The sequence below is a fragment of the Rhipicephalus microplus genome, chromosome X (assembly GCF_043290135.1).
Source record: "Rhipicephalus microplus isolate Deutch F79 chromosome X, USDA_Rmic, whole genome shotgun sequence".
Classification (NCBI taxonomy): domain Eukaryota; kingdom Metazoa; phylum Arthropoda; class Arachnida; order Ixodida; family Ixodidae; genus Rhipicephalus; species Rhipicephalus microplus.
In genome coordinates this window covers 439,985,502-440,009,076 of record NC_134710.1, presented here as the reverse complement: position 1 = coordinate 440,009,076, position 23,575 = coordinate 439,985,502, and the positions used below count along the sequence as shown (strand labels likewise).

Genomic DNA, 23,575 nt, shown 5'->3' with positions numbered 1-23,575 from the left:
GTGCTTGATCGACTTTGACGCCCTTCCTTCGCGGTCGAACGGCGTGTCTAGGCTTTTTTTTTATCGTTGTTTTGCACGTGTCTCGGCGTTCGGTCCACTTTGACGTGCCAACTCTCCATTCTGCTGCTGCGTGTGTATACTTGCCGTAGCTGAAATCACAGGCCTTCTGTGTTCCGCCAGCGCTGCTATCTTATTATCTGCGGATGCTAAAATAAATCACTGTTTTGGTTTGGTGAAGTTTGGCACACAGAACAAACAATAATCTGGCCCATGAATGTCAATGTGGGCGGCATGCATATTTGTGTGTGGTGTCCTGCCGGGGAGTAACCGTTGCGTGACGAGAGCATTTACAGCGGTTCCTCCTTCTGTTGCTCCCTTACAAACTTAAGATGAATACAGTTGCTCCCCCATTCTCGAACAAGTCGGCCATCTTGTTCCGCTTGGTCTTTAAGGAGAGTAACAGTCGGTCTGAAAGAGTAAAAACAGCCGTTGCTCCCATTTCGGCCGTTTTTGGCTTAGAGTGTGACTCTCTGGTTCTCTGTCGTGCATAGCGGGTTCCTACAGGCATTGTGGCTTTCATGTTTACGCTGCTGCATGCGGTAACCTACGAGTACGTGTTTGCTGTGAGCGAGCAGCTGTAAACGTGGAGTTATTTTTTCCCTGCATCCAATGCGACTCCCGGATGCTCTGGCACGTGCACTTGGGTTCTCAAAATGGGCTTCGTGAGTGGCAGAATATGTGCAACCTATTTCCGGTTTCCACCCATTAGCTACTAATTTATTTAAACAAGTGAATTTTTATTGCACATTGCATTTAAAATAGCCACCGCATTCGAAATCTGCTCATCGGCGTCTGCAAGTAGTGAGAAACGCTTAGGTAACACGCGAAGCCGTGGTGAGAAAACGCGCGTTGAAACCATTGCAAACAATATTAACGGGCACCTCGACGCTTTATTCGTGACTCATTACGCGTCGGTGATCACTTAGCACAGTTTTCATGGACGGTGGTTTCCCACTGCTCCGTTTTCTAATCGAAACTCGCAACAAGTGCTTAAAGAGGCGTCGCTGCATGCGTTCCGGATCTGGGCTACACGAGCTTTAGGCTTATCTCGATCAGTGTTTCGGTTGGAGGCAGTGTGACTTCATTTCCTTCCTTTCCTTCTTTTCTTTTGCAATAAGTTCGGCCGTTTGCTTGGGTGGACACGGATTTTTTTTTTCTTTTACATGGGCTGGGCGAGCACTTTACGGGAGACACGGAGTGGCGCGGGCGGCAATCACAAGTAGATCTATTATCGGGAGTTCTACATCGCCGTTGATGACCTATACATAATAAAAAATATAAAACTGGCCGACTTGTGCTATAGTAATAAAGTGTGGCTGCTCGTGTGGAGAGGTGTTATCAGTATGATACGCTTATCACTTGGTGGAATATGCACACGCTTTACGAGATAGTCGATGCGGCGAGGTTTGTTTGACTCTAGCGCTGCATTCTTGAAGGTGATCTCGTACAAGGTGGCTGCGAACGGCCGTGCAGCGTGCTTTTGTTGACTGTTAAAAACCCTTAACGCTATCATGTGAGGCTTTTCTTTAAGCGCACGACCACTGTTCCGTCACTAAGATTCTTGTACAATCACAATTTTTGAATTTTGTTAGTGCGATGCGTTTTTTAATGTTTCTGGAGAACCTAGCTTTCAATAACACCTTTTTTAAAAATCATTTTTCTTGTTACGATGGCTAGATAGGTCATCTGGTATTTAAAAAAGTAGTGAAGTTCATACCTAGCAATATTCTCTTTAAAAACTTCCTTAAAAATCTGATCTAGTGTTATTTGTGTTATAAGCCAATTAAAATACGCCCTGGTGCCCCTACATTCTTGAAAATTGGTGTTTTTAAGCTCCCATGACAACGTATTAAATGCTGCTAACTGCTCCGAAGCAATGTTTCTGCTATAAATTGAAATTTTGCTGCTCCAAAAACTGCTCCCAATTTAGTTTCAGCCTTTTCTGTCCTGTTTGTGTAACATCTTGACCTTATGTCTAAAAACTGAAGGTTTAATTTCTGCGCCAGTTCTGTCGTAAAGTCAAGTACGCTTCCATTCTCTCTTATGGAACAATAAACAGGAAAATGATTTTTCGCATATTAGTAACTGTAATTTCACAATCCCCAAAACACCTCTCTTACCGCGACATGATGCTTGGCAACAGAGAAAACTTGCAAAGAGAAAATTTGGGTGTAGATTCTGCTGGGATTGCCACGACAAACACAGTGACGTACGAAATATTGCAAGCGTGTACTGGGTCCTACATAGCTTATACTCAATAAAAATGAACTACATTGTCTTCTGGGGATGCCCTAGACGTAGCATACAAAATTTTGGAAAATTTCATTGAGCCAATGTTGTGAAAATACGAAAAAAAAACATTTTCAAGTTTGCTACGTGATGCTTAAATGCATTGGTGCAACAGCTGCGCCAATTACGCGAATGTGTTAAAATTCCTCATTTGTGTGTCGAGTTGTGCCAAAACCATGAAATTTGCCGAAATTGCACCAAGCTGTGCCGAAATGCCCACCCAGTTTCAATATTTTCTCAATTGCCCTAATTTGAGCGAGAAATGGAGGACGTTTTGGCCACCTGTAGTTTGCGTCATCAATCCATGCAGGCAGGCCCTAACCCTAAGCCACAGTGTAAAATAGCTGTCCAATAGGCCGAGACACTCCCGAAATGCGATCGACCAAGTGAAGTAACAACGCCGCGCACCCGTCGGTCCGCTGACTGCAGCAGATATTTACCGGCGGGATGACGCAACTTCAAGACAAAAATGTGTGGCCGTAGCCAGCAACCCTTCGCGAGAAACATGAATTTCCTAGTCAGCAAGCGCGGCCATGGCATGTTAGAATTTATTAGGAACTAGAACTCGAAGTGTACAGCGGTGAGCACTGTTAGGGTGAACACGCGAGCGCGTGGCCGACGCTACTGCAAGCGCCCCGTTACGGTCCTCACTGGAAACATTGCGCATGCGCATCACGCCTTCCGCGAAATAATTGTTCCACCATGCGCATGACGTCATGCATGCACTTGTTCATTGTCTGTGAACCGCATTTTTATTTTCTAAGCCCATGCATTCTGCATTTGAAGATTTCTTTAAACATCTGTGCTTGAACAGAACACGACGAAAACTTGTATATCTGTGGGGGCGTGTCTATTCGTTCCCTTCAAGGTGGTTGTGCATGCAACGCCGTATACTAAACAACCAGACATCTTTTGCAGCCGTTCATTCTGTCGCCGGATCGTATTATGGCTAGAATTCCTGATGATGAACGGCACTCAATTGTCGATTTTTTCCTGAAAGGTTATTCTCAACGGTATATTGGCGCTTTAGTTAATAGGCCCCTGAGACTGTGAACAGAATAATTCAAGCCTGCAAGTATGAAGGTCGCATTGAGGATGCACCCCGTGCACTCCGCCCTAAAGCTACCACAGACGATGAAGACGCCCTCATAGTTGCAGCTCCTGTTCGTAACACTTTCTTGCCAGCCCCAGCAATACGCGAGGACTTGGATTTGGACGTTTCGGACACCACTGTTTGGCGTCGCCTGCGTACTGCGGGCCTTCGCAGTCGCCTCGCTGCGCAGAAGCCACTACTAACGGCAGCACCCAAGGACGCACGACGGCAGTTCGCTGAGTTGCACGAAGCATCGACATCAGAAGAGTGGGGTCACGTCATCTTTTCGGATGAGTTGACGTTTTCGACGCGACAAGACCAAAGATTGCGTGTTTGGAGACTACCAGGCACACGGTGAGGCAAATTTCCTGCTTTGAAAAACAATTGTTTTAGTTAACGTCAAAATGCCACGCAGGAATGACCCAGACAACGTGCAAGGTGTTTCTGCCAGTGGGAGATCGAGTGTGAGCGTGTGGGGTGCTGTTTCAAAATATGGTTTAGGGCCCCTACAACGTATACGTGGACACTTATTGTCAGAACAATACTGCAACATTTTGAACAATGTGCTGTTGCCATATGCGAGCAGTTTATTCCCAGACGGTGATTACCTGTTCCAACAGGACCAGTCACCGTTACACACGGAGCTGGCTGCCAAGGAGTTCCAGGCGGAGCAGCACATGCAGCTACTGGAATGCCCTCCGAAAGGAGCGGACCTGAATGTGATAGAAAACGTGTGGGGCCGCCTGAAAGCTTCTTTGGCAAGGAAGTCCCTTTATTCCACGGCTGTGGACCAGTTGTAGGCGCAAGTCAACAACGAGTGGGGAAGGCTGAAAGCCGATCGGGAATATGTTCGATCACTTTACTACTCGTTACTGTCCAGGATAGATGCAGTCGTTGCTGTAAATGGTCACATGACTCGCTATTAAATTTGCTCATGATTTTATATTTGTTCTCACGGTCTTGTTTAACTTGAATTGCAAAAGTGCAATTTTCTTGAATAAAAAGTTTAATAATTATCCCTGTTACACCCACTTTTTAGATGCGGAAGCATCTTATACTCGCGCCTTGTAGTGCGCCGTCCGCGCCGTCCGCACCGCTTCTCGAACATTCGACAGCTGACGCGCGCGCATGTGCCGTCGCGCCGTCGCCCACCATCTGTGCCGCGCGCGCTTCTCCTTCGAGAACATTCGACAGCTGACAGCGCATGCGCCGTCGCGCCGTCGCCATCTGTGCCGCGCGCGCGCTTCTCCTTCGAGAACATTCAACAGCTGACAGTGCATGCGCCGTCGCGACAGTGCATGCGCCGTCGGCAGTGCATGCGCCGTCGCGACTCAAGGTCGGCGCTCGCTCGCTCAGTTGCCGCTCGTCGGTTGGTTTGTACGGCGCGTCGACGTCCAAGGTCGCGGTGAAATGAATTCCAACGAATCCACAAACACAATGATCGACGTCCCTTCGACCAGCGCCGTCCTTTCGCATACGTGTGTACGTGTTCACTGATTTAACACCCCCTCCTACAACCACGTTAACCAATTTAGCCATCGACCCAAGTAAGTCGCAATTTAACACCCCATTTCACAACCACGTTAACCAATTTAGCCATCGACCCAAGTAAGTCGCACTTTAACACCCCGTTAACCAATTATATGCTCCGCATCCTCCTCAGTGTTCCCCCGAGGGAAGCTGCGGGCAATTTTTTTTCTTCACGCGCCAATCTTCAATGCAGATAGACCTTGAAATGCAGAAGGTGTCAGCTCAGCGAACAAAAAATGCGGCTAGCAGACAACGAACAAGCGTATCAATGACGTGATGCGCGCGGTGGAAAGAGTGTTTCGCAAACCACATGATGAGCATGTGCAATGTTTTGAACTATGGCTGTTACGTGGCGCTGATAGTGCCGTCGGCTACGCGCTCGCGTGTTCACCGTAACAGTGCTCACCACTGTACATATCCGCAGCACGTCGACTTTGTACGCATCCAGCTTTAGTTCATTCCATGAGCACGTTAGTTGGCATATCAGTGCCACGTGCGATAGATATCCGGTGCCGTTGCAAGGCCAACAGGCGCGTACCGTTAATACATTATCCGATCAAACGCGCCTTGCAAGCAAGCCAAAACGTTGTGCTCTAATCCTAACCCCTTGAAAAAAAAATTGGGGGGGGGGATGGGGGGGTTGTGGTGCGAAAATTTTTGTTTTTTTCTAACCCGTGCAGAAACACCACTTAAGTCTCCTTTGCCACAGTACAAAGGTAGCGTGCGAAAAAGCATTACAAGATTTCGAAGGGGCCTATAGTAATAGTCTTTTGACACAGCACTGTTTGTTCAAAGACTGATGCGTGTATGCGCCACGTATTTGTGAATACTAATATGCTCACGTACGTCAAAAAAAGTTACTAGCAAAATTATTTGGAGTGCAGTGTGATATGTCTGCCTACGCGCTACATGCCCGGCCCACGTCCATTTCCTCTTCTTTATTTCAACTATGATATCCTTAACCCCCGTTTGTCCCCTAATCCACTCTGCTCTCTTCTTGTCTCTTAAGGTTACACCTACCATTTTTCTTTCCATTGCTCGCTGCGTCGTCCTCATTTTAAGCTGAACCCTCTTTGTAAGTCTCCAGGTTTCTGCTCCGTAGCTAAGTACTGGCAAGATACAGCTGTTATATACCTTACTCTTGAGGGATAGTGGCAATCTACCTGTCATGATTTGAGAGTGCTTGCCGAAAGTGCTCCACCCCGTTCTTATTCTTCTAGTTACTTCGATCTCGTGGTTCGGCTCTGCGGTTATTACCTGCCCTAAGTAGACATTATCTTTTACAACTTTAAGTGCACTACTACCTATCTCGAAGCGCTGCTCCTTTCCGAGGTTGTTGTACATTACTTTCGTTTTCTGCAGATTAATTTTAGGACCCACCTTTCTGCTCTCCCTGTTCAACTCCGTAATCATGAGTTGCAATTCGTCCCCTGAGTTACTCAGCAATCCAATGTCATCGGCGAAGCGCAGGTTACTAAGGTATTCTCCATTAACTCTTATCCCTAACTGCTCCCATTCTAGGCTTCTGAAAACCTCCTGTAAGCACGCGGTAAATAGCATTGGGGAGATAGTGTCCCCCTGCCTTACACCCTTCTTGATTGGTATTCTGTTGCTTTCTTTATCAAGCACTATTGTAGCAGTTGATCCCTGGATTCCCAGAGAAGGGAAGCGGGTTAGGGGGAGACAGAAGGTTAGGTGGGCAGATGAGATTAAGAAGTTTGCGGGTATAAATTGGCAGCAGCAAGCACAGGACCGGGTTAACTGGCGGAACATGGGAGAGGCCTTTGTCCTGCAGTGGACGTAGTCAGGCTGATGATGATGATGATGATGATGATGATGATGATGTGATATGTCTGCAGCCATGAAAAAAACGGTTTTTTCCCCTCAGTTTCACGAATCTCAAGGTCACCATGTTAGAGGATATATATTTGAATCCCTGGACTCAGTCAAATTATTTGACAGGCATGGTGACTTCTAATGTGAACCTCATGATTGTTTGCTGAGTGGGGTGATTGAAGAAAATACTACTTGTGTTGAAATAAGAGTGCTCATATTCACTGTGCATGATTTAGGAAATGTTGAATGACTTGCATATATATATATATATATATCAAGAATGTCGGCACTGGGCACTGGACATTGCTACAAAGAGTGTCGGCACTGGACATTGCCGCGCGAGGCTTCTTTTGGCAGGAGAATGCTGAAGCCGAAGTAGATATGCTTTGCAAGCTGCGTGCAAAATGGACTCGCTGCCAGGCAAACGTGTCCAGACGTGCATCACCGACTGCTTCAAATAATGACGGATGTGCTGTGATTTGTGAATAAATGTAAGTCTTCTGAAAATTCCCCCTCGTGTGTTAGCTCAATGCACATGCGCCACTGCATGGTGAGCCCTCCGTTCATTTAGCTTTCATTAATTCCAACTTCTTTTATTTCGAACAAATTTTCGAGGCCCTTCAAGATCGAATTATCGTGATTCGACTGTACTAATGACAGATAAACGATCTTCTCTTGATACGTATAAGTGATGAGCACATTATCCTATTGACCATGACAGTGATTTCTGTGAGTTAGCTTGCATCAAAGACTCAGTTTGCAATTCAGAAGAAACCACGTCAACTTGTCGCGATAATGTCCTCTGCAGTGCTTGCCGATAATCTGCAGTAAAATCTTTTAAAATCAACGTAAATATCTTATGCATGCTGGCTGAGTGTTGTGTGCTAGTGGTAATACTTGAATACCGAGGAAACGAAAAATTTCCTTTTTGCGACGTCTCAAGATTGTCTCGGTACACCCATAGAGTACACTAAAGCGGAAAACATTTTTCGTCTATTAGTAAAGCATAATTTTACAATCCGGTCAATACCACTTTTACCGCGACACGACGCTTGGTAAGTGAGAAAACGCACGACAAAAAAATGTGAGCGGAAATGCCGCCTTGGGGTTCTCACACGAAACCACGAGACATCAAGACATTTAAACGAGTGTACTCCGTCTTACATAGCTATTAACCCATGAAAGATTACTACACTGTCATCTGTTGGTGCGTTATACCAAAGATTAGAAGTTTTAGAAATTTTCATCAAGCCAATGTTGCGAAAATACCACGCGTTTTCAAAAGTTGAACATAACTAAATTTCACAATAAACTTCTACCCTAATTTTCCGGGCTGAAAATAAACTTGTGGCATGAAAGGTCTCTGTGTGCTGCGTGTCAGCCCAAATTGAGAGATTGTTTCTCCTAAGTGTACTTGTAAGAAAATATTGTCAACAGCTGATGCAACACGAGAGTCACTGCAAACACTGCTTTGAAGCATTACTTGATTGTAAATGCCTACAAATATAGATTCTAAGTGAAACATCAGATGTTTCATGAAGCTGTTCACTGACATTTTAGTCTTAGCACTTTTTCAACTTGGCCGCGTCATTGACCCCTGTTATGCGTGACTTAACAGGGGTCATGACTTCTTTTCGGGGCATGGCATAACATTATTATGATCTATTCCTTGTGCCCAATGCAGCGGCTATCGTGATATTTCTGCTGCAGTATTATCCGAAGACATACAATGATTTCAGCTTAGATGTGTGCATCTTTTCAGCAATGATTTCAGCTTTTCTTTCAGTGTGTGCATCCATGCTGTACCGAATAGGTTATATGATATAATTCTGTCTGTATAATTTTGTTTGTCTGACATGTGATGTACATTGTATGATGTAGCACATACACAAGGAGCAAATCTGTATATATCTTCCCTGATATTCTCATCATTTATTTAATTTTATTATTTTATTTTTGGCAATAATGGTGTTATGGTTGCTGGATTTTTCTTTTGTTTTTCTTTGTTCTTTTTTTGCTCGCGTTCATGTAATCTTCTGTGCTATGCTGGTATCAGGATGTTTCATAGGAATGTATATATGTTTTTATTACACCGTATTTGGTATTGTAATGTTAACTTATGGTTTTTCTTGTAATACACATCTTTGTCATTGTTCCACCTGCCTTGTATAGGGTTCACTAGCCTCATCAAGCTGTCCATAAACAGCTTTTAGCCAGTGAACCTCTACAGAACCTGTTTCTTTCTGGGAAAATAAAATGATTTGATTTGATTTTGATGTCAAAGACTTGTACTATTATTCTTTATTGTGAGGTAAGAAAAACCCCACCCGCACCATAAACCTATATGCTCTACTGTAAAATGGGGTTACTTTGAGACAGATTCTGCACACTTTTCTTCTCTTGCTATAAATTATTCACATAAAGGCGAATGAATGATGGCACAGCATTTATGAAACCTTCCCTTGCACGACGGAGTGTTCTACAAATCCACATTTGAAATACAAATCGATATACTGTTGTTAAAAGCTGTCACAGTGTTACTTCATCGTGTGGGGCAAGTTTGTGACAACATTGTTTTTGGGCTGAATGTGATTGAGAAAAAAGGCTGGCACGAAGCTACACCATCAAAAGTTCATTTGAGTTATCTACAATTGGTTTATGCTCTAGCAACGTCTAGCAATTATTCAACGTCTAGCAATTTATTCTTACACGTACTTCCTGAATAAAAATATTTTACCTCAAAGATACCCCGTTTGCCTACTGGCCTAGTGTATTTATTCAAGTACAGAATTATTTCTTTTGAGTACTAAATTGCGTCTTCGCAGTCCTGCCATCTCTACTTTTTTGGGGTCTTCCCCATAGTGCAATGCCTTTCTCAAGTAAAGTTGTTGTTCAAAGTTTTCTACGTCAAAGTCATCCTTCTTGAAAGTTTTTATTCGGAAATCGAACCATGAACCACCGAAACATTGCTGGTATAGGGCGCGAGGCCCACCACTAGAGGCGTGAGCACTGGAATCACGGTGGCGTGCAGGGTTAGAGCACGTGATCTCGCCTCGCTGTTAAAAAGAGAAAAAGCTGGTGGTTGGTGTCGTTGTCTTTAACGCAGCTTCACTGTGTTTTCTTTTTTCTTTGAACAGCAATGTATTGCTCCGATTTTTTCTATGTAGATTTTTGCAGTCTGCAAATGCGGGAAGTAGTAGTAAACGTTAGCCGCGATGTGACACAGTGCGCTTTGTACGCGATGCCACGGTAGCGGCCGCTGGCAGTACTACTCTCACTTCTCTCTTTCATTGATGTTGTGGTTGTTATTTCGAGCCCATGGGGTTAAAATAAGCACCAGCCATGAATGTTCACTCAAGAGCAGAACGTTTTAGTTTCCGCACGGGAGCCTCGTTCACAATGAAAAATGAATGTGCAAACAGTTCGATTCTGTATACTTTGAAGTGAAACTCTGAACTGTCAAAGAGTCAGGATATAGCCCGGAAGTCTAGTTCCATTTCCTTTCTTTTCGTTATTTTTGCTATTCTGGTCTATTTTGTGGCCAGATGCGTCTGCGTGTTCGGCCATCCTGTTCAACGAAGCCTTCTTTCTTAGGTGTGTACGTGTGCGCTACAGTCAATGCTGAAGCTTCTCTCGCCACGGCAACTTGTACCACACGCAGTTTTAATTTTTTCGTTTGTCACTGTCTGCATAAAATGAAGGTTTCAGTTCATCATCAATGATTACTATGGTTTCATGTGCCAAACAAGATATGACTTTGAGGCAGGCTGTATTGTAGGTATCATGATTATTTGTGACCGCATGCAGTTCTTCAAGGCACTCATATATCTTGTTTCATGGGTGTTCTTTGTATCTCGCCCCCATATAAATGCGGCCACCGTGGTTGGACATCCATCCCGTGCCATCTGTCATAGGAGCGTGACACCACCCATGTTTGCTTTTATGGTTGTTTGCTTGATCAACGTCCACGTACATTCTATAGTAAACAGGGCGTACAAATGGCGCCAGAAAAAAAAAGAAACCTGATGCCACAGCTAACACATCCTCTCTTTTGTTTTACTACATAGGTGCGCAGTGTGGTATCGTCGCCACACGGGCATATCAGCTGGTATTACCTTAGCGCAAAATCCAACACGCAACCAGACAACAATGACGAGGTAGTCACCACCACTGGACAGCACGTCCCTTCGATGTCACATGCGTATACCCGCAGTTCTGTTTGCAGAGCTTCTCGCCATCTTCGAGTGCCATTTATGTGACAGTAGCCTTCGTACAAAGTCTTTTTCTAAGCCACAGTGCAGTATCACTTGCGCAATAATTTTAGAGCTGTTCGTTCTAAATTGAAGCATGGCAGCGGCACATGCGCGTGCTCTCCCCGCAGTAAACTGCAGCTGGTCGTCTGGGTACGAGGGGCTGAGTTGTGTCGTGAGCCATGTGTTGTTTATTGGCGCACAACTTATCCAGTGCTGGTCTCCTATGAAACTAAGACTTTGGATCAATGCAGATATAAAAAAGTGCGTGCAATTTCAGAGGTTTCTGAAAGTTTCTGAAGTCGGCAACTCTGGAGTGATAACAAAAAATAATCAACAATCCTTTTAAAATGCCTAACCTGTGTTAAAGTTTAGCGAAATGTAAAATAAAGTGCACTCTGGTGCCCTGTGTTTTAATTTCTTGCTGTTTTATAATCTTGTAACCAACAATACAAACATGGTGCGTTTTATTGGAAGAAAACTTTTTAGTAGTGAAGAGTACTCAAAAAACCTTTTAAAAAGTGATACCTGGGTTGGAGGTTAGTGAATTGTAAAAACAAATACACGGTGTGATGTGTGTGAATTTGTTGCTGTACTTTATACACTTGCAGCCAACAGTACAAACATGGTGCGTTTCATTGGAACAAGCTCGTCGTGATTCTGAATAGAATTGGCTAGCTTGCATTTGAGGAATAACATTAGGCATGTTAAAACTGATGTGTGAGTGATTATTCGAATGAAAGAAGTCATCTTGATAGTTCAAGTACATTGTATTAAGGAAGCTTTGATGTCGACAGGACGCATTTCTCTTTTTATGAGTCCTGGCGAAAACATGAGGTGATGAATGCATTAAAGCATACTCCTCTTAATGAATCCATAGTGAAGGGGTATTCAACACATAGACAGAGAGAGAGACTTTATAAAGAAAAACATATTTTCGCAGGCGTCTATATATCGCTGGCTTTCTACTCTTTATAGGACTGCCACCTTCATGCGAATCGGTCAGTGAATAGGAGGCGGTAATGTATTATTTGTTTTGAGTGAGGCTTTATGAGGGGGAGCTACGTCTTTGTAGAGGTCAAGTAGTTGTGCACATATCGATGGCTTTCCGCATACAATGGCTGTCTTGGCGGCTAAAGAGGGACATGGTAGCAGAGCTGACGCGAAAGTTTTGTCGTGAGTAAGCGCACGGCAAGGTGTGATGACCTGCATAACTTGAGTAATGGTCGCTTATCTATTGGAACAATGCTTATTTATATATAGCTCTTTGTGTGATGGTTGTATATCTGTAATGGTAATTAAATAATTGTAAAGGCTCATGTCCAATATAGCCACCGCAGTTGTAATTGCCTCAACTTGACGCCTATGTTGGGTAGTTTACGAAGCATATGAAGTTACTTGTGTGGCTTTGTAAAAGAATAGTTGACAGCCCCGCAGAAGGACTGGTTCTATTGCGGCTAAATATATCAGTTTAAATCTTTGCTTCCCTCGTGAGTTAGCACCAAGTGACAATGCCGCTGACACCAGAAACACAATTTTCGGTAACACGAACCTCTTTTTCCTATCCGGTTAAAATTTCCAACATCCGGGTTGATAAGCATAATCAATCGCCTGCTGTACACACTTCACACCACCAGCCGCGCCATGTGTGTATGTGCCACATGTGTTAATGTGTTGCGACGCACGTGACAGGAAAGTAAATTTATTAACTGAAGAACGTTAAAGAGCTCCTTTCACAACAAAATTCTGCATCGGCATCGATAGTGAGCAAAAATGATGCATAGCAAAAGAGTGAAAAGCGAGATGGTTTGAGATACATAAATTATAAGAAAAAGATATTTGGTCCGAGTGATTTATACTAGGCTTTCTGCGTGGAAAGCAGGTGCTCCACTGGAAAACAACACCAGTGGTGTAAACTACTTTATAAAGCAGCAGAAAATGTGCTGCAAAAATTGCATGTAGTGAAAGGGTCTCCTTGAAGCATGCAATGTTGTGGGGAGGAATCCGCACCAGGTGTCAAAACGTGTGAGCTCCGTAGCGAGTGGGTGGCTTAAAGCTGACCACCTACAATGTAGGGTGCCGATCCACGTGGCACCTTACAACCGTGATGTGGGCTTGTAAGAAGCATTTGGCGCAATGGCACTTAGCAACTGTACTTGTAGTAGACATTCTTGGGTTGTTGGAAATGGCCATTGTAACTCACACCAACGGTTCTTTCCTTAAGCTATGGTTGAAGGCATTACGCACGAGTTCCGATTCACTATCATCTTCAACTATTGAAGGCGAAGTTCAAGCACCCTCCAATTTTTTAAAGAATAATGCGGCACAGTGGTAAGCAACCTACCTTAAGTCATCTGATATGGTAACCATAGCCTAAGCACGATTTAGTAATAGTAATTTGCAAATAGATACACCTCTACCATACGTACAATCATTGGGCGAAAAAGCAGTATACGCATACTACTGCGATGAGGGCAGCGACTTGGTAGTAAAAATGTGATAGCTAAACACTACATTATAGGTCTTCGGAGGAATTTCCTGCCACTTCTTCTTTGAATATGTGACTCACACCCCTCATTTCATAACTACTTTCTGCCATCTTGCCCAACGAGACATACACTTTTTGCATCGTTTTATTGTGCACTATATAGGTATTCATAATAGTTTCATAGGAAACTATTCAATATACTGCCACAGGCATTCCTATTTTTTCTATGTTTCATGTTACCAGCCCATTTTACGTGTAGATACTGTCTTACGCAAACCATGCCAGAGTATCTTGCTGCATTCCACATTATTTTGGGATAACATACTACGCCCAAGCGCACGAACGCGACCGTCGGAGTTTATTCTCACATAAACAGGGCCAGCAGCGATAATGCTCGAATGCTCGCTGCCTTATTCATATATACCGATGCACTTTGATGCGAATCAGATTATTGACGGCTGATGCTCTGTTCGTCGCTAACTACTTTCCACCGCTATCAGTGCACAGTGTGAAATGCTGTATATGGACATCCCGTTTACCACCCACAAGTTCAGCAAATAAAGATTCATCTCAGACACTCGATATGTTGCCTCCGTAAACGTCCCGACCGCATGACGCTATTTAGCTGAAAATTTCATGGTGCTATACTGCTGCAGAATACTACATAACATCTGGATACTACACAACACAGCACAAAAGCATCTCGCTAACATTTATCACAAACACTCACCCCATGCTCCGAAGGCGGCCTTGAGCACGAAATTTGGCACGTATGTTCCCAGAACACGGACGAAGCGAAGGTACTGCAGTAGTGCCTCAACGAAGGTCCATGCGAAGGACACGAGCAAGAAGTAGTGGAGTGCCGCACCCACGCATGTGCAGGACACCGCACTGGCGTGCTGCTTAGGAACATTGGCCATTGCCACGAACGAGACGAGGGCTCCGACAAGTGCAAGGCAGAGGTTGAACAGAATCTGGTGGCCCGTGCCTTTGCGCCATTTTCTGTGCAAGGTAAAAAAAAAGAAAGGGCTGATGGGAACCGGAACTGTGATGCAGATAATTGAGCGATGAACTTGTGAAAGTGTATAGAAGACTGACATATCTGATTCAGCTTTAGTAAAAGAGACGAGTGGTTAGAAAAAAGTTTTGCTAAAGCACAAAAGATTCGCCTGACAAGAAAATACTTCTGGAAGTGATTGTCTCATAACGAAAAATCACCTCAGGCAAGTATGTTCTCGTAGGTCTGTGCAATACCCAGCAAAGCAAAAAAAGATTTTAGCATATATCGTATTACGGTATACGAAAACCACTTCTTTAATAATGAATCGATTGATAACATCAACATCGACACTTTGCCTAGTCTTTATTAAAGTCGTGTTCGTTTATTTTCTTGGTGCAAAACAGTCTAAAAGCGTTTTGGAGTACACCGCGGACGAAAAATTTACAGACGCGGAGGAGGCTAAGGAAGCTCAGAGTAAACAAAGTTCGAAAAGACGATAATGAATATGGAAAAAAGTAGATGGGCTAAGAAAGTGGTCCGTTAATTGTATAAGAGGAGGGTCTACATACGGTGAAGAAAAGGAACTAGAAGGCTCACTAGTAAATATAGGATGAGCATTGTAAGTGATATCGCAACTAAAAGCGTCAAGCGAAAAGTCAGAGAAGTGGAGAGGATAAATTGCATGGCAGAGCTGGAGAAAAGCCGGCTCTGAGTTACTACTGAAAAGACGAAAATGAAATACCAAGGAAGGTACTCTATGAAAATTCAGGGAGAAGTGCTTCATTTCTTCAAGAGATATCACGTTGCCTTACAACGCGTAATTAAAAAGCGAGATTCAGTAAAAAAGAACAATGCAAATGGTGCGGCGAAAATTAGAAAACGGTGGAGTACGTAAAAATAGAACGCGGGGTTGTGCACCCTAGTGTAGGCTAGGGCCCGAGCCTTTACACGAAGCTATGAATTTCAGGGACAAGAATAAAAGCTGAACAAGCCCGCGATAGAAATGGGTTCAAGATAGATATGGTATTGTCTGCAGAAAACTACAGATAAATTACAATAAAAACAGAAAACAATAGGTACATTCTGCCGAGAAAAGAGACAGAACTTAGCTGTGAATTAGCGTTTTTTATATTAGGAATCAGTCAGACTAAACAGTTAAGGCATTCGGCTAACTGAAGAAAACAAAAAAGGCTTGTTTTATTTGTTGAGGCTGGTTGCACATTTCTCACCTCCCCGTTATAAAGCGGGCGGCCCCGCTCATTGCACCCATCCATTCTCAAACGCATCCTATATATATATATATATATATATATATATATATATATATATATATATATATATATATGCGAATGGGTGTGTGTCTGAACAGGTGACTTCTCTAACACCGTAGCACGTGGCGCAGATCTTTTCAGCACACTATCGGTGATGTCTAATACACACCATTTACCGTAGGTGGTGCGCGGATTTTGGGGGAACACCAGCGTATTCGATGCCTTACCAGCGAGTTGCCTTGAAGCGCGGGCTTGGCGTTCTACTCGTTGCGATGCGTTGGCGCGCCAACCTGCGATTCGCCTTGCGGGTCGTCGTCACCAATGTACGTGCCCATGCGTGCGTGAGCGCGCGCGATCATCTTGAGGTGGGGGCCGTTTGTTCGTCGTGTGCTTTCGCAAAACGAATTGCGCTTAGGTTAAAGGGCACACAAAAGTCGCTTCGCTCACTGAAAAAGGCCAGTTTGCGAAAGAAACGCGCTGTTTCAACACAGGGAAGTAACAACTGTGATACTTGTTAGTTCGCCCTCATCCTGCCTATGTTTCATTTTTGTGTGTTTTTGAGTAGTATGTCAAGTGTAGAGCTGTGAACGTGGTTAGTACGCTTGTCTTGTGTGTGTGTGTTTTTTTTTAGTACAAAGCTCCTTACGGCGTGGCTTGTTTGTTCACGTTGTGAGTACACGCCCTTCGTTAATTCTTGAGCCAGCCATAGAGGGCGATACTTGTACTACACGCTGAAAAATACGAATGACACGACACTAGAGGGCGTTACTTGTAAAAAGAAAGATTGACGTCACACGTACGGAAGGAGAATGAGCGAATCGCGTGGCTATGATCACGTGTTCTTCGTCGGTGCCGTATGCCAGGGGCGCTCTTTAGTACAATAAAAGCGCTGTTTTGGAACGCGCGCGCATTCAGAGGCTCGGCGACGGAGGATAGACAAGGCTGTTGAGCGGCGTGCGCGCAGGCCTGCGAGGTTGGTGATCGACGGGACCCCGACGTACGGGAGCGCGAGGCAGAAATGCGCCGCGAGAACCATGAAGTACAACTGGATGCCGAAACGGTGCGGCACCGGCGTGTGGACCCAGCATCGCCCCACTCTCCATCATTTGCCCCGTGGATATGCTGTCATTTTTTGTGCCTCCTTTGTGCTTGAGCAACGCGCTCCAAGTTTCTATCAGCTTGCCGTTGATCGCGTGACATTCCAACTTTCTGCTATTGCAGTAATCGCTTGGCCCTTGCGGGGAAATAGGCTTCATTTTTTTTCGGAGTTTGTCGTCCTAAAAGTGATAGGACTGAAAAATAACCGCGGGTACATACTGCGCGTTCATGGCAAACTGTCAGCATAGTTCTCACTCTTTGTGGGCTGGCAGTTTGCGTATTTCTCAAGCTTCAGGAACAAGTTACTGTCACCCTAGCTTCCTGAATCCGACCGTCATGTGTTTGGAAAATCCAAAATTTGTCCCATCGAACATGATGGAATTAATTCGGCGAATTTTACAAATTCCCAGTAGACCAAAATCCGTGTCATACTGGCTCGCATCACACAGGTATCACGCGATTTACCCACTCGGGGCAGTAAAAAAATTGAAGTCGTGCTTAGAACAACGTCAAGGAAAGCCATGTTGTGACTTGTTTTCTCGCGTGCTTTGTTGCCTGGTGACAACTTTGTGTGCGTCATGACTAATGGCAACCGAGTGTGGTGCCTCAGTGATTTTTCTGAGTAATTGGCATTTCTGGGTGTCATCTTCATCTTCAAGCAACGCCACTGGTGCAGTTATGCCGGTGACATTCAAACTTCCTGCTATTGCAGTAATCGCTTGGTCCTTGCGGGGAAAAAGGCTTCATTTTTTTTCGGAGTTTGTCGTCCATCGGTGTAGTCAGAAGCAGGCTGCTAGCCTGCTTCTGACTTTACCGATGCCGAGATCATGGTATTACGTTCCTGGTGTCGAGAAGGTGGACACGAGCGGTGTTTGAAAACATGCTAACACTGATCCTGTGCGACCATGTGTTGGGCCTTAAAGCATGTGTCGGGATTATATGTTACTCAGTGGCCTTATGGTGCAATTAAAGGTTCTGTATTTGCTTTCATCGAAAATTTCAGTAATATTCAGAATGTCTAGATTTTCAGGGCACACAAGAAGCAGTATATCTTCATGAACTGTTTTCTTGTGAATTAGGTGTGGTAACTTGCAAAAGGGGATGCTGTCACCTCCTTCTGCAGAGTCTGAACAAATCGGAAAGTTTGGGCTTGTTAATCTGAACAACTATTTTGAGACCTGCATTGTTTTAAAATAAGTCTTAAATGCGCTTATTATGCATTTTTATTATTTCTTTCTTAATGCGGTTTGAGTTCAATATTTATAGTAAGAACATCAACATAATATTCGTTATGTAAATTAACATATTTAAATACAGCTAATTCAATAGTATATAAACAAAGACATGTTTACACTATTACTATTTTTGATTGAAGCTGATCCAACCACAGGAGTGGTTGAAATGTAGGGGTACTTCTGCAGAATGACTGTATATGCTATGCAAAGCGGAAAAACGTGTGCACCGTAGCCTGCAACTATTGCGATGTTACAGAAAGCTTCTCCAGGCTTTACTGAACATTCTTCTTGCAAAGTACATGTCAGCATTCCTTAGATATTTGCACGTCAATATTTCAATTGACAAGTTACTTACTTGAACAAGATGTAGGTGAGAATTACCATTAACAGGCCCAAGCCGGAGACAGTTACTCCGATTAAAGTAGTGTAGCTGAGAATTGCATCATGTATATTTCTTCCGCTCCTGCTTTTCTCATGTTTCTGAAAAATACAACAACTGTCAACAGGCTTGCTTACAAAATATAAACACAGCTGTAACTGCGCAGCATTCTTTTTCAGCCTCTCAGCCTATTTATGGTGAAGTGTATCCAATCATTCAGTTAACATACAACCGCTAACAGATCGCGGCCATATGTCATGAAAACATCATTTGTTTTTTTTTACTTTAAACAAACTTATGTACCTTCTGTAGGCGCATTTTTGGAGTGTTTGTTTTGACAAAGTTCCTTATTACCAACTATACTTTCGTTCTATAAATATTTTGTTGTCCAGATTCCAGATATTCATTAGCATCAGTTTAGTGTTTATGCGTGTTAAAGAAAATATATAGGTTCATTGCAGTGCTTTACGACTCTATGAAATTATTACGGCAGGGTGCCACGTAAGCATTCATTATGATAGAATATCGCAAAGTTGATCGGTAGCGCTAAATTATTCAGTAGGTAAAAATACCTGACAGCAGTTCTGCATTATTGTTACTACTCACAAATATCACGGCGAAGCTGGTCAAGTGGGTGCAATTGCAGAGGTGGTATTCATGCACTATACCGAGGTACTCGCAGCCATCACCAGACCATGAACCAAGTCGCTCATTTTCATTGATATCCCAAAATACGCACTTAATTTCATCGGGAACAATGTCCTGAAAAGCACAAAGAGAGAGGGATTGTCTTCATAAACGTTACTTTCTTAAAAAAAGTATCGAGGAAAACATCTCTCATAATATGTCTGCACTAGATTTTAAAAACTTGATGAAGCCTGAAATCACATGGATGATTAAATTTTCATAGCCAAAATGCTGTGCTAATGCAGCACCATCCGACTCAATATGGCTAACTTGCAATTTAAGCATCTGCAGGATCCAACAATTGTTTTGCCCAGTGTGTACACGCACCACGCCCTAAAGTTCCCTTGCTTTTCAGCGGCTTTGCACCTTATGATACTGCCGACATGAGAGTTCCTAATGCTAAATTTACAGATTACTGGCCCAACACGGTACGTACAGTAAAAATGCCTAAATACGCGCTTCACTTACACACTATTTCATTAATACCATGTCAGGCATTTTGCCTAACAAAATATCAAGAGACATCCATGCATGAAATCTGATTGCAAATGACATTCCCGCATGTTTCCTCTCTAAATTATTGAAAATTTTCGCTGTAGTGGACATCCTGAGAAAGTACGTCAATAAGTTTGCTGCTTTAAACTTCTGCAAGGTCATCATATATAGTGCTCGAGAAGGCTCTAACTGTGGTAGATATGCCAAAGGAACGACGTGTTTTGTTCTAGACCTTTTAAAGCTTTATAAAGCCTTCTTTTGATCCGAAACAGTGTGAGGTGCATCTGTTTTGCTCTTTATCAGGAGTAATTAGAAATGTCGATAAAGTTTTCTTGCCATACATCTCTCGTATACTGATGTTTACATCGGTGTTACCACGATAATCCTAATAAATGGGTTGTACACCACTCCGAATAATTATGCACTGTAACTGAGTGCTGTTTCCCGCTAAGTTCATATTTGGTTCACAGAAGTAATGAGATACTTTTATGAGAATGTCAATTCATTTTTAATCTGATTGAATCATTGTGCAAAAAACGGCATATTTTCATAGTTCATAAACACACTCTTTTACACAGAAGGAAACTGTGATGCAACAGTCACCATGTCAATGCACGTATGAAAAGCCACGTATACTACCCCGACGGAGAGCTGTAAGACATATGCAGAAGGCTCGTGAAATTTCTTTAGCTATTTTGAGCGTTTTCTCAACATTTTCAGACAACGTAAGAATTTCCATAAACATCGCCTTTTCTCGTCTGCTTTCTTTCTTCTGCTTTCTTTCTTCTTTATCTATATATGTCAGGAAGTGCATTAAAACTTCTTACCGCACTAAAGCTTTGTAGTATTTAGGGCCCTTTCTATTTGGATATGGCCATAGCAACTCGTATATAGAAGACCAGAACAGCTTCTTATTAAACTACACAGTCAGCAGCCCACCACCCATTAATACCCTTAAGACGAAAGTTCCTTCCCATTATTTGAAATAATTTGCTAGCAGTGTACGTCTTTAGAAACACAGAAAGAACGAAGAACAGTTTTCATGGGTTATCAAAAGAGAATGATCCAAGGTTTTTATTTGGAAATTCCATTCTATGCAAACCCTAACAGCATTGATCTCTCGTTCTCTTCACGCACCTAACAGAATTTTTCATGGACTGGTGAGCCCTCTTTATGAAGCATGCCTATGCATTTTGTTCGGATTCATGCTACAAAAGGTTGCATCAGAATCGGTATTTTGAATATATTCCATCTATAAAATATGTTTTGAAAACACTTTTATCTTTGGATTATGGCGTTCTAAAAATACGCATTTATGCAGTGCAATGCATAGTAGACGTCTACATTCGCTCGTGACTGAATGTAGGACTCTACATAAAGTATTTTAGTGAAATTCAGGAGCAAGTTTGAATAAGCAAGAGCTTTATATTCGTAGTAAAATGCAAGTAGGTGCAGTATAAACACAAAACCTAAAACGCGATGGTTATGGTAATTTTGCTCTGAATGTTCCAGGCATTCGCACTGAGAACGGTAAATGTTTGCCTGGCTCCATTTATTAGTCCTGCAGTCCGAAAAAAGGGGACTTGTCAAAAAGAAAAAAAAATAATTTTTCTAAAATAGCTCTCACCATAGTATTTTGCTGACAACAAAGCTAACTCAGTCGTTTCTGATTTTCAGTGATATGCAAGATTTATTTCAAGCTAATAAAAAAAGGCTGATTCACCAATTAGAAATGTTGCGACGAAGATTGGAACAGTCTCGTAACTAGAGGGCGTGTCTTTGAGAGTCCTCCCCCCCCCCCTCCGTATTTCTCAGGGAGAGGTGCTGTCTTACCAAAAATCAATATTACGAATTGTGGTTCTTCTGAAATAGTCAAGGTTGTTGGCCAATAGGCCCCTCCTCACCTTCTCGAAGGTATTTTAGAGTTACTGGCACTGATAGCTTTAGAAAAGCCTTTTTTTGGTGGGGACATTTGCTTTTATTAAAATTTTTTTCGAAACATGCAGCTGTATTAAGTTTGTGTTGCAATTTTTATTTACGTTTTCAGTTTCAGTAGTACTAAATGTTTATCAATTTAACAAAAATATTTGCACTTACAAAGAGTATCAACAGTGAAGTTTCAACGGTAGGTTGAAACTTCACAGTAACGTACTTATTTAAGGACATCTGCACCTTTTAAAGTTTTTTACAACATAAAGCCTTGTCACAAAGCTGGCTTTATTTTGTGCATTAAGATATCTGTGCTAAATTTTAGTTCACAAAATCCTACTAATATTTTCATAATTAGACATACAGATTCTCCGACTGAACTAATGAAAAAAGCTGGATTACTTACTCTAATGAATAGAACAAGGTTAGCACGTGCAAAATTCCTACATGAATTAATACATGGTCATTTAAACATTGAAGTAGCCGCCTATCTTACGTTTGATCAAACTAGAAAAACACGCCAGAAACACCCAATGAGACTTAACGAATACTCCTTCAACACAAACTGCTTTAGGTACTCATTCTTTCCGTTAGCCACTAATGAATGGAATAAACTGGATCCGAGTATCTCCAGCACTACCGAATTAGCAAAATTTCTAACCCTTGTCGAAAATGAACTTTTTATTATGCAAACGGAATCACCTGGTTGATTTTAATATGGGTGTTCGTGTGAACAATGTACGAGCGAAGTATCATGTCATCATTTTTTTTCTTTAAGCAATTTTTAGTACTGAATCCAGGTGAAGAGAAATCGCCCTGTTGATTCTTGAACATGTTTCTGTTTTTCAGTGTGTATAAATTTGCCCTTCCTTGAAATACTTTGCCATATTGTAGGGTAGTTTCTTATTGCTGTGATTTCTTGTTGTGTTTCTTGATGCATATGCCAATATGTCAACCAATGTGTCAACCAAGTCGCTGCATTTATTTTCTTCTGACAACTTCTCTTTACACTAATGTTTTATGCCTTCTTTGATCTGAAATTGTTAAATGATCCGATTCTGTTAGTTTCATTCTGTACTTTATCGCGATGTATGTCTTTATTGTGTACCTATTCGAATTTTTATGTTCACGCCCTTCCTGCTAAAATCCCTGATGGGATTGGCAGTATGTCGAAATAAATAAATAAATAAATAATTATTGAATTGTGAATAGCGGCTCCCACTGTCAGTACTGTCCGTCATCAATAATATTCATTCCTAAACAGTGTTAACAATACTGTAAAATGCTAGGCACAATAGGCCTTGCATGTTTTATGCTGAATTATTAATGAGAGAGACTATTTTTACCTTCTACACACAGAATTCATATGATTATTAATACGCTTACACATGTCTGTCGAAAGTAGATGCTGAGTCTGGCGTCCTTACTGGTCACATCTGCGGCACCATCGTCGTCACAGTATTTCACCTGCAGTACGGAGGAACACACTTCGTATGTGGAGCCAAAATGTTTGTCATTTCTTTTGACGTGGAGCGCGATGTTTTCTTCGGGCATCTCATGGAACAGCGCACTGCTACGCATCAGGCCAATCGCCAGGTTTGGCGTGGAAGCAGTTGGATCAGAGAGCATGAAAGCAGCATCAGTGCCGCCGGTAAGGCTTTGTGGGTGACTGAAGTTGTACGTCACTTTATCTCGTAGGCGAATGGCGATGCCACGAGCGGCTTCTGTAATTTCCACTTTGCCCATAGCCACAAAACCACTGAAGATCACGGTGGATGTGGACAGTGCTTGAGAGGCCCCCTCTATGGCAGTGAGGATTCTGCATTGAACAAGCGATGAGGAAAAATGAAGAGGTAACAACACTTGTCTTCTGTTCTCGCTATTAAGTGAGCTTGTTAATATAACACATACGCGTCACTTGAACTTCAATAAACT

General features: G+C 42.7%; 1 protein-coding gene across 1 annotated transcript in view; it reads right to left on the bottom strand.

The window, feature by feature from the left end:
* The window catches only part of LOC119161814 (uncharacterized), a 477,337-nt gene that overhangs the window by 70,970 nt on the left and 382,792 nt on the right, over positions 1 to 23,575 (bottom strand). The window contains exons 23-26 of the mRNA XM_037414326.2: positions 23,027 to 23,459; positions 19,136 to 19,291; positions 18,506 to 18,630; positions 14,277 to 14,548 (exon numbers count right to left, since the gene is read on the bottom strand). Of these exons, the coding sequence (XP_037270223.1) occupies positions 14,277 to 14,548; positions 18,506 to 18,630; positions 19,136 to 19,291; positions 23,027 to 23,459 (986 nt within the window). The remainder of the gene's footprint in view (positions 1 to 14,276; positions 14,549 to 18,505; positions 18,631 to 19,135; positions 19,292 to 23,026; positions 23,460 to 23,575) is intronic.